Below are 11,702 nucleotides of genomic sequence, written 5' to 3' on the forward strand. Positions count from 1 at the left end.
GGGGGATCGGGTAGGGAACAATTCTTAAAATGGGGATTGCTGTTCGCCTGTTATAGCTCAAAACTGGTCATTGGAGAGGAATGCTTAGATCTGTCCCACTGCATGTGAGGAAGTTTGTAACTCTTAGGAATTCTTCACTCTCTGTAGAATGTTGTGTCCATCTCTCCCCAGCTCCTGAGAGACAAAATCTGACTCAGGGCCAAGCTACAAGTGACGAATGACACTTGAACGGCAAGTGGAGGGCAAGTGAACAGGGAGAAATACACTTGCCGTTCAAGTGTCATTCGTCACTTGTAGTTTGGCCCTCAGTTTATCATTTTTCATTTTACTGGGATAAAGGAAGTCCAATCCCAAAGGAACTCTCTAGCATCTCTCTGCTGTTGCGATTACAGTGGGAAGGAAATAAGAGGAAATGGGGACTGGTGCACCTTCTTTGCCAATAATGTCTCCACTAGAGTTACTACCAGGCTCTCTGTTGCTTAACTCAAAAGTGTGTTATAGTTACCATAACTAAATGAAATCCTCTGCTAATAAAGTACCGTCCTGTTGCCTTTAACTGGAAATGCCCAGTCTGTTTCACTGAGGGACTGCTCTGTCAGGAAGCTCTTCCTAATGTTTAGGCGAAAACTCGTTTGATTTAATTCGTTTCGATGGTTCCTCCATCTTGGCTGTTCTCTAACACATGTTCTTGACTGGATTGTGTGTTTACAGGACTCTGAAAGAGGGCCTGGAAGGGTGCCACTTGGCCCCTGAGATCTTGCTGGAAGTGCTGTTTGAAGAACTGAAGGCCTACAAGAGTGTGCGAGCTGACACCGGCCAAGAGCGCTTCAACGTGATCTGTGACCTACTGGACATATGCTCAGAGGGCAGCAGTTTCGTCCATGAGCGGGCTGCAGTCCTGATCGAACTAGCTCAAGTGCTGTGTTACCATGACTACACAGAGCAGACGGAATGGTGAGTGGCCTGGGCCATTTGGAGCGGCTCCTTTCGCCTATGCTTGTGGCCTGGTGTTTTTGGCAGGACATTCAGTTCCACTGTTCACATCATCTAAACAGACTGGGACCAGCGTACCTGAGGGACCACCTCTCCCCATATGTACCTCAGAGAGCTCTTAGATCTGCAAGTAAACACCTACTGGTGGTCCCTGGCCCCAGGAAGGCTCGGCTGGCCTCGACCAGGGCCAGGCCATTTTCTGTCCTGGCCCCAACCTGGTGGAACTCTCTGTCGGAAGACACTCGGGCCCGCCAAGATCTTGTGTCTTTTTGGCGGGCCTGTAAGACAAGAGATGTTTCGCCCGGCATATGGTTGAGGCCAGCACTGGATCCATCTAATTAGCCTCCCTGGAGGTCTCTGGCCAGTGTGTGTGGGGGGAAGCATATGGTCCATCTGCCTCCCCATGCTTGAGGAGTTAGAGATTCACCAACCCACACCTCCACCCTTTTCTTCCCTTGTGTATGGTGCGCAGGGAAAGGGGGAAGGGTGCACTACCTGGAATGTTGAAATCCATGTTGGTATTGAGTTGTATTTTACTGGTTTTATTTGTTGTAATTTATCTATGATTGCAACCCGCCCTGAGCCTGCTTACGAGGAGGGCGGGCTAGAAATCCAATCAATCAACCAATCAATGTGTGGATGTCAGCAGGGTTGTTGCTGCTGACTTGAGTGCTGCCCTCTGTCTCCCATATCCAAATTCTCATTTCCTTCTCCTAACCAATAAGAGACTGAAGAATGTGGGCTTGTAGGCATGGAATCCAAGATGCAGGAGTAATGCAGCTGGGGTCAGCACGGTTTGAAATAGGTAAAAAGAGGGCCTCTGCGTAATTACTGTCTTGCAATTAATTAGGAAAAAAAAAGTACAGCGAATCTTCACCTTCAACTCTGCCCTCTAAACACTATAAATTTCTGCTGAATTTTTTTTTTCAAACATGTATTTGGGACCTAAAAATATCCCATGTCTGCGGGGTTTTTTTTTTTTAGTCACTCAGTAAAGCTTTTGAGCAGGAACTTAGATTAACAGGCCATGAGTTTATTTTGAGACAGGCATTTCTTTAAACTGGCTGACATGTACACAGTCCTCTATTGTTCCTTAATGTATTATTGCTAGTTGAACTGGAAACTCATAACGGGGTGTTCCCACCCTAGTGTTCTGCTTTTGCAGAACAAATGTCGTAACTTGGCCAAAGGAATTCACTGACTGTGGGCCAAGCTACAAGTGACGAATGACACTTGAACGGCAAGTGTATTTCTCCCTGTTCACTTGCCGTCCACTTGCCATTCAAGTGTCATTCGTCACTTGTAGCTTGGCCCTGTGTTTATCAAATGCTTGGCTAAAGCTGAGTCTCTTCTTCCCTAGTTCTGCCCTGGATTCTATCCATGAAGCCCTGAGGCTGCTGGACTTGGTACCGAAAACTCCCCAGAACGAAGAACAGCTCCAGGACGACAAGGCCCAAGCCCTGCTCTGGCTCCACATCTGCACAATTGAGAACAAAATGCAGGAGGTGTGTGGCAGGGAGAACAGCGGGGCAGAATTCTGCTGGCTCATGTTAAGATTGCACATACTGTGTGCTGAAAAATTAAAGTTTTGAGCCAGCTTTCCAAAGCTGGGGGTTGAGTGAACCTGACAGAGATAGCTGGAACACTCACAGGCAGTGTGGTGTAGTGGCTAGAGTGTTAGGCTAGGATCTGGGAGACCCAGGTTTGAATCTCCGCTGTGCTGTGAAAGCTATAAATATCTAAATTGGATTAAATGAGAGAGTTCTGTGCAGGCATTCTAAAAACCTCTCATTTTTTTTTTAAATTGCAGAGCAATAAGCAAGAACAGAGAACCAGAAACATCAACACCCAGGGACAAAAGAATTTGCAAGCTCTCGAAGGCACAGAGACCAACGATCTTGGCTACGAGGATAAGTGCCAGGACGATAACTTCCTGTATCTCGGCATTACGTTTAACCTGTCTGCGGATTCTGGTGAGGAATTTGTTTGCCCATCTTGGGGGAGACGAGCTTAAACTTTTTAATGCATTGTAACAGGGGAAGAATAGCTGACAGAGGCCAGGAAGGGTCATCTAGCTCTCTGTTTCAAGTGGAATTCTCTATGTTTTAATCGCTGTTTTCCATGCTTTGTCTCATCATAGGTGCCTGTAAGGAATATAGGATAGCGTTCAGATCATGGGTTTCATAGGACAACTGTAACTAAGCTGTCTGTCTATCCCTACACAGGCAGAAATATTCATAACTGTTGTATCTACACTGGCACAACATGCCTCTACTCCCCCCTCCCTCCCAATTTATTCTTGAAGGCGTCTTTGATGCTTTCACACTGCTCACAATTTCCTTCATGCATACAAAAAAAACATCTTTGCACATCCAGGAAGCTAGATGTCGGCATGGAAGAGTCTATCCCGGCATTCTCTGAATAGATTGTGCGGGAATAGAATGTCAGTAGCCCTGTTGGTCCATTCAGATATTCCAAAGGGAGCAGAATACATTCTTATGTATTACGAAGTATGTCATTATTATCCCCACAACAAACACCCTGTGAGGTGGGTGGGGCTGAGAGAGCTCGGAGAGAGCTGTGACTGGCCCAAGGTCACCCAGCTGGCTTCAAGCCAGATTAGAGTCCCGCACTCTTAACCACTGCACCAAACTGGCTCTCCAGTTTGGTGGCTCTCCAGTTTTAGCAGTTTCGAGTGGCAAAATGGGTCTTAGGTGTGATGGTTCAGGTTCTGACTGCGGCATAAAGAAATGGGTTTGGAGACCTCACCCTCAGAGGAAGTATCTGGATCTTGGGGTCTCCTGGCTGACACTTTCTCTCCCTTTCAGTGCACTCAAAATCCTTGGACGATGCCTATGACTTGTGGAAGCAACTCCTCGGCAAAGGCCACATCCCAGCTGTGCGGAGCATTGAACAGACAACGGCATCTTTGCACATCATGGCCGCTCTGTACAGGATGATGGGAAAGGTAATACAATCTGGACATTTGCCTTCAGAAGAAGTCCATACCCTTTTTTCCCCTTCCTCTCTTCAGCTTTCTGGAGCTTTTCTCTCCTGTATGTAACGGGAAAACCGAAGCAAAGAGGGCCTGCTGGTCAGGGGAAGTCAGCAGAACTGGGGGTTCGAGTCCCAATCCTAGCAGAGCATCCTTAGACACAGTGGAAGTAGGGCTATCGTTTTTCCCAGCGAGTCCTGGCACAGAGACTTACCGGGGGGGGGGGGGGGGACAACAAGCCTTTGGCTTTACCAGACATTACCTAGGAGTTAGAAAAGTAGCTGGACCAAACTTTTGCGTGTACTAAAATTGTGCATAAAAGGTTATGTTTTACAAAGTATGCAAAAGAACAGATTAAAGATAGCCAAAACCTACACTATATATACACCAGCAGTCTTTTAAAAAAATGTTTTTATTTCATATGTAAAACATTTTATCTCCGTACATTTTGTATAAAACGACCAACAATGGTATTCGTTTCAAATACAAAAGAAGTAGAAAGGACAACCGAGTTCTACACATCACAGAAAATGCCTTCATTTAGCTCTCACCCTGTTCAGGACTTCAGTTCCTGTGCTTTATATTCTATGAAATGTCTGGCTTGACACGAATTACGCCGATACATTTCTGTCTGCCCTGTACACCAACCAGCACGTTCTTGGTTTTTAGAAGAAGAGTCCAAGTAGTTTTGGTCCAGCTGTTCAAGCTATTTTCCTATACAATGGGAAAGGCACTTCTTGAAGCAAAAAATTAAAACCCTAAGAATAGAAGTCACCATTCAAGTTTACAGCTTACGTAGAATCTTCTGCAGAATGTAATTAGAAGACTGCCAGAAGTAGTTTCATTCCTCGACCCGCTCGACTGATGTGATGACCTTTCTCTTGGAGAGAACCTGTCCCTGTGGAAGTTGGCACAGAGGGGCCCTTAGAATAACGAAGCTGGCCACCTCTGCTCTTTACTGACTGCTCTGCCTCTCCTTCCTGTCTCCTGTTTGGCAGCCGCTGCGAGCTATTGAGAGCTACTTCCTGATCTCAGAACTCTCGAGCGCCCTTGCAGATGCTGTCGCGAAGACCAACGCCTTGTGTCAGATTGCCAAGCTTTTCTTCCTGCTAGAATGTCCCAGTTACGTGGAGGTAAGCATCAAGAGCTGCTGGACGATAATGGGTCACCCAAGAAGAGACCACTTCCCATTCCTGCCTATAGATGTCTTGTGTCGGGTCAGACCATGGATCTGTCCAGCTCAGTACAGTTTGGCTGTCCCAGATCCTTCCCAGCCCCCTTTATCAGAAGCCTAGAGAGGTTTATGATTGAAACTTGGTCCTTGCGCATGCAAAGCTGTTATGGACTAAGCCCACAGTGTGTGGAAAAGTGGGTTTGAACCCTCTTTGCTGAGCTGAAAGTAACAACTACAAGTTAAACTGGTGCATTCCAGTACAATCTGCTGCATGAGGGCTCAGTTCTGTGCAAATGGAGCAAAGCCAAGTTCTAGATCTGTTTCGTGCTGCCCCTTCTCCAAGGATCTTGGGGCGGGCTAGACGGGTCTCATTCCGCAACCTTCCTGTTGCTAAAATCAATTGACGGATGAACTTAACAGTCCCAGTGGATGCCCCCTTCTTTATTTTTTTGGTAATACTGCCTCCCTTTTTTGTGTGTGTGTGTCCCGTTCTTCTTCTAGATTGTCCTGGAGGAAGCGGAGTCCTGCTTGCGAAGCGCTGACCAAAGCAAAGACTTTGCCCTGCTGACAAAGCAAACGCTAGCTGTGCTCCAAAGCAGATTGTGCTTGGCAAATGGCAAGGTAGCTTACGTGACATGCAGCCTTCAGCCCTTCAGACGGCGCTGAATCTAGCGCACAAATATTAAAGCGCTTTTTTAAAAAATGCATGTTTTTGTATTTGATAAGAAAAGGAAAACGGGAGAGGTAAGGATGTGAAGGAATATTTGTGGACTCTGTAGGGATCTAAAGTGGAGGGGCATTGGATTATCCCTTAGCCCAGTAACTCAGAAGCAGATGGTTGCCAATACTATCTTGTTCGTCTCTAGTTCTTGCTTATGAACTCTCAGGGCTGAGTAGGAATTAAAACACTGGTTTCCTCCATACAACTCGTACACTAGCGTTTGATTCCATTGGTTCTCTGGGTTAGTGATTTCTTTGAGCCATGAGCCGACATGGTGATCATCTTATTTCTGCAACCTGTGGGTGCAAAGCTGCCCGAACTGAGTGAATCCTGAGCCAGATAGGAGGGCTGTCCTCCACCAATAGAATTTATCCTAGCAGCGAGGCCTAATCCCTTGTCAACCAGCTAAGTTGCCTTTCTGTCTTGTTCAAATTTGTTCACGTTGGGATTCCTTCGTTTGAGTTACAGCCGCTTTCCGACTTCTGGGGTGGGGGCGGGGGGAATCTCTCTTGGGGTCCTTGAAAGAATGACGGCTGATCCATATCAGCTGCCACGTCAGCTAAACGCTGGTTGACTTGCTATAGAGACTGACTGACTGCTTGCTGTTCAGACGGGCCGGCTTCATTGATCCTCTTTTCACGGGCAGGTTGAAGAAGGCCTTGGCTTGCTGCTAGAAACCCTACAAAACCCAGCTTTGCAAAGGCCGTCTAAACTCTGGTACCTGCTCCGAGCCAGCGCTCTCCAGTTAACGGCCTTGTATCTCGGCCTGCCTGCTTCCACCCTTTCACTAGCGCTCAGGCAAAAACTGTACGCTCAAGGTGAGTATGGAACTATTATATTAAATATTAAACCCCAGGAGACGAGAAAGACATGGATGGCCGATGAACGGATCAGTTGGAACCTCATCCTGAACATTTAGAAGGATAGCCAGGCATCCCTTTGGTGTGACAATCCATCTTGGATACGTGGCAAAAGATACAGACTAAAAGCATCCAGTGGTAGATAGCCCTGGTCTTGGGTGGCTTTTACTAGCAGTGTGTGTTTCAGATTTCTGATTCAGAATGATTCGGTATTTTTGAATTGGCCCCAGCATTGCTGAGCTGATTCGGAAAGACCAAAGCTTTCTGAAGCGCTTTGGAAAGCTTTAGGTAGAGTAGTAGCAGCCATAGCACTTTTCTTGTTGTTTGCACCCCTAGCTTTTACCCATTCAGTAGCTCACAGCAGGGAAGTAAATGGTCGAACTTAATGGCTGGATCGGATTGTTGGGTGTGGCTTGGCAAGTGGCAGGCCCCAGGTGTTGAACTTCACCCGCCTTACAGATGATCAAGGGCAACCTTCTTCTAGGTGTTCCTGTCTGACCATTAAGATTTTTTGGATAAGCTCTTCAGGTTGCTTTCACCTTCCAAATAAGATGGGCGGCTAGAAGGGAGAGGGCCTCTTTGATGGTGATGCCCTCTTTATGAAACTCTGTCCTAATGCAGGTTTGCCAGCCATTGAGCTTTGCCTCTTAAACACCAGGTTAAAATGTTTCTCCGTTGCTCAGGCTTTTGAGAGTGGGTGTACATGCGAGAGAGATTTTACAGGCTAGAGTTTTCAGACGGTGTGTGTTGGTTGTTAATAATTTAACTGGATAGCTTTTCATTTTTTTAAAAGTGACGTTCTTATGATTGCGAGCTGCCTCATGAACCTGTCCAAAGGCTGGCAGACCCATACTGCTTGCCGTATTACAGAAGTTTCTTTCAGTAAGAGAGAACAGCAGCGGTAGAGAAGTTTGATGCTTCTCCCACCAACGCAGTGCGCCACTTGAAAGGCACAGCCACTTGGACTGTTGACATGTATTTGCAGTACACCGCTGGGGAGCCAGGGCTAGGCCCAGTAGGCTTGTCCTGTGCCGTGGCTGAACCCACCCGTGTTCCCTCAGTTCCCCAAATATTTGTAACATACAAGGGTGCCGTAGCAGAGGCACAGAGGTTCCTTGCGGAAAGAGTTCCCTTGAAGCAAGGAAGTTGGGGAGCAACGGCACTAATACGCCCTGCGCTTTCCTCTCCCTCTACCCAGGGTGGAAGACCCCCGAGACTGCTCTGAGTGATGCCCACAAACTCTATCGCAGCATTATTTCTAGCTTCTTGCTGATCAGCAGCGACAGATCGGCTAAAGATGTTCCAGACCACCTGTTTGTAGATCACGGTAAAACGAGACCTGCTTTCTGTCCAAGTGTGCCCAAGACTCTTGTTTTCTCTTAAATCCTGTACTTTACTTTTTTTTTTTTCCTGAACAGAGCGGGTGGGCCACAGAGGTCAGAAGTAAAAAAAACCCTTGCTTTCGCTTGCCCATTTCGGTAATGATGGCCAAGCGAAAGCAACTTTTAAAACTAATGGTGGTGAAATATGTTCTGGTGTGTGGGTTCAAAGCACTGACACGGAGCCTGCTGCTTACTGGAATAGATAAGTGGTCCACTGGTTACCGTTCTTTATCCTGTGTTGATCTTCCCATCTGATTACTCTGAGAGGTCAGGGTTGTTGTTTTTTTAAGAAAAGATCTTGACGACTTCAAACAACAAGCCTTGGTATAAGAGACGAGCCCAAAAAAAGTAACGTAGGGGAATTCTGCCTCCAAAAATCCACAGTTCTGCAATTCGTTTGCAGAATTTGTTGTTTGCTGCGGAATTCAGCTCCTGGCTAATCTACGTGAAATTACCAAAATGGCCAGCATCCTTAAAATTTAAAGAACGAATATCCAAAGAAGGAGGACAATTAAGAGAGAAAACAGTGCCTGAACAACTAATCTGTGGCGATCCAAAACACCCGTTGGGAAAAGCATATAAAGTATATATTGCAATATGAAACAGAATTGGAACAGGTCAAAAATTGTATGATTAAATGGATGCAAAACCTCAGTGAAAATATTTATACCAATGTTTTGGTATAAAATGTTTTTAGATGGTATAAAATGTTTTTAGATGGTATTACTCCTAAGGATATTGCAGAAATCTAAGGATTACCGCAGGAAGTGTTGGAAATGTCAATGTATGGATGCAACTTTCTATCATATGTGGTGGACATATAAGACAAGAAGATAGTAGATAAAAATACTTGAGATGCAATAGACCAAATCAAGAATTTCAGAAAAAATAGGTTTTTAATATGTAGCTGAAAACTAAGGAGAATTAAGTATAATTAATATTAAAATAGATTGATTGTTAAGTTAAATGGCTAAATTAGTAAGCTAATATGCTGAACATAATGAGTGTGAATATAAAAGGTTGTACATAAAGTATCTTAAATATGTATGAGGATGGAGAGGAGAAATATGTAGTACCATTATTCTGATATATATTTTGTCTTTATTTTATATGTATTATTCATTGTTTACTGTTTAAATTAAAAAATGAACAGTATTTATTTTATTTTATTTATATCATATTTGTATTCTGCCCTCCCCGCAAGTGAGCTCAGGGTGGATAACAACCTTAAAATCATTTAAAAATGTTCTGTATTAAAACATATAAAAATAGCAGCACTCTTTGCCTGGCGTCAGCAATACAACTATTAACAAGCAATACAGCAGTACAAATAGATACAGCAGCTGAAAAACAAACAGTGGTGGGCAGCTTTCACAGGGAGGGGAGGTAGATGTTGTATCCTCCGGCCAGCAGAGGCCCAACCTCAGCTATGAGCCTGGCGGAACAACTCTGTCTTACAGGCCTGGCGGGAAAAATAGTAAATCCTGCCGGGCCCTGATCTCAGTAGACAGAGCGTTCCCCCAGGTGGGAGCCAGGACTGAGACTGCTTGGACTGCTTTTAAGCTTAAGCTGCTTTGCACACCTTTCTCTCCCTCCATCTGCCCCTTCTCAGGTGACAACCTGGTACAGAAGTGGCAGGTGCTGGCCGACATGTTTGCTTGTTCCGAGACGTTCATCTCCCTCCTTGGCAAGACAGAAAATGTAAGCGAAGCAAAAGGTTACTGCCTGGAAGCACTCAAAATCTCCATGAAGCTACAGTCCCTCCGATGGTAAGGACTTTTCTAACAAATGCCGTCTTGCATAGATTGGGCCGTAGATGGGGAAACAGCAACAAACGGGAATCAATATGGTTCCTGCCGTGCCTATTCCATTTTCAAGCATACTGGCCCCGGCCCAGGAGTTTAATTTCACTAGTGTCGTGGTGTGTTTTGGTGGGGTGTGTGTGTGACAGGTTGGCCACACGCAAGCCAACTGTTCCAAGGGTCGGCTGATGGGAAGTACCATTGCTTGGTTTTTCTAATACTGTAATCTGCCCTGAATATCTGTGAGAAAGGCAGACTGTGGCTGATTCTGCACACGTTGGATAATGCACTTTATCAATCATTTGAGGTGGATTTTTTGTTCCGCACAAAAAAAAATCCATTCCAAATGATTTATAAAGAGAATTGGAAGTGCATTATCCAACATGTGCGGGATCACTCTGTAAGTAAAGCCCCGTCTTGTGACTGCTGCTGCCTGTGGATCAGACTGCTCTTACGTGACCCCCGGCTGCATTTTCGTCTCAGGTGTGCTCAGTTTTTGGTCATGAAGAGCGAGCTGGAACTCCAGCGTGGTGAACTGGAGCTGTGTGGCTCTGATCTCGAGCAGGTCCTGTTTCTTCTAGAATCGCGCACAGGTGAGTTTTGACCTTAATTTCCCCCCCCTCTTTCTGCATTAGGCACGGTTGAGTGGTGAGAGGGGGAGCGTTTCATTGAAGATAGACAGGCAGGCCCTGGCTGCAGCTTGCCATTAAGGGGCGGGGTGTTCCGTTTCAAGGTGTGCAGTTTCTCTGTTACCTGCTTGGAAAGAAAACTGTGCAGATTCTTTTTTCGGTGGCATGCATTTTCCGTGTTCTTGCAGTGGTGTGGGGCAAGGAGAATTGGAAAACGGGGATTGGTGGGAAAACAGCAATGAGAAGGGGAGGTGTGTGCAGTACAATTCAGGTCTTACCCCAATGGCTTCCAAAGCATCCTTTCAAGTTTTGCCACTGCCTTGACGGCAATCCTCCCAATCCTGAATTCCACACTGGAATCCACACCCTTGTAAGCTAGAACTTATGCCTATCTCTACCTGCGTATCTCTACTTGCAATTTTAAGTATCAAAGGGCGTGTGAAAGCTGAAAATCAAGCATGCTGTAGTTACTGAGACCTCAAAGTATTCCTATGGAAATTAAGGTCAGGTCTTCACATTCAAGGTTATTTATTGCTGATAGCCAAACGTTGCCGTCATAACATAAGATTAAAAAGACTATACGAAAAACTGAGCACACTCCAAAACACATAGCATTATGATGAAGGAAGAATAAAGTTCAAATCCCCTTTCTACACAACACGTTAAGTGCTACATCAAGTCTAAGCAATTTGCTACCTGGTCAGATGTTGCTTTGGCTCAAATTTTCTTAGCCGCCTGTGCATTGAGATAACGTGCGCCAGTGTAGCATAATAGCGAGTGTGTCGGATGAGTATCTGGGAGGCCCATGTTAGAATCCCCATGCTGTTACGGAAGTTCGCTGCGTGATCGTCAGCCAGTCACCTACTCTCAGCCTAACCTATCTTAGAGCCAAGCTACAAGAGACAAATTACACGAAGACATGCATGTGAAGGGAGTCGCAATGTTAGCCGGGAAGCTGAATTTTAAAAGAGATCGGAGGGCTTGTCAATTTCCCCTCTCTACAGAGCCTGCAAAGATCTCTCAGGGGGTTTGTTTATTTACTCTTCGCCTCCTAGGAGGGGAGGTGAAACTGACAGAGCCTTCCCAGATGAAGAGGAAATTAACAAACCTCCTGAGGAGCAATCTTTGCCTGCTCTGTAGAGAGGA

At 45.7% G+C, this 11,702-nt stretch overlaps 1 protein-coding gene across 1 annotated transcript in view; it reads left to right on the forward strand.

Annotated features, from left to right (window-relative positions):
- The window catches only part of ESPL1 (extra spindle pole bodies like 1, separase), a 40,135-nt gene that overhangs the window by 10,425 nt on the left and 18,008 nt on the right, over positions 1–11,702 (forward strand). The window contains exons 8-17 of the mRNA XM_055003596.1: positions 712–954; positions 2,354–2,498; positions 2,804–2,966; positions 3,822–3,961; positions 4,987–5,121; positions 5,664–5,783; positions 6,530–6,701; positions 7,942–8,070; positions 9,738–9,894; positions 10,411–10,520. Of these exons, the coding sequence (XP_054859571.1) occupies positions 712–954; positions 2,354–2,498; positions 2,804–2,966; positions 3,822–3,961; positions 4,987–5,121; positions 5,664–5,783; positions 6,530–6,701; positions 7,942–8,070; positions 9,738–9,894; positions 10,411–10,520 (1,514 nt within the window). The remainder of the gene's footprint in view (positions 1–711; positions 955–2,353; positions 2,499–2,803; positions 2,967–3,821; positions 3,962–4,986; positions 5,122–5,663; positions 5,784–6,529; positions 6,702–7,941; positions 8,071–9,737; positions 9,895–10,410; positions 10,521–11,702) is intronic.

Source organism: Eublepharis macularius, chromosome 19 (assembly GCF_028583425.1).
Source record: "Eublepharis macularius isolate TG4126 chromosome 19, MPM_Emac_v1.0, whole genome shotgun sequence".
Taxonomy (NCBI): domain Eukaryota; kingdom Metazoa; phylum Chordata; class Lepidosauria; order Squamata; family Eublepharidae; genus Eublepharis; species Eublepharis macularius.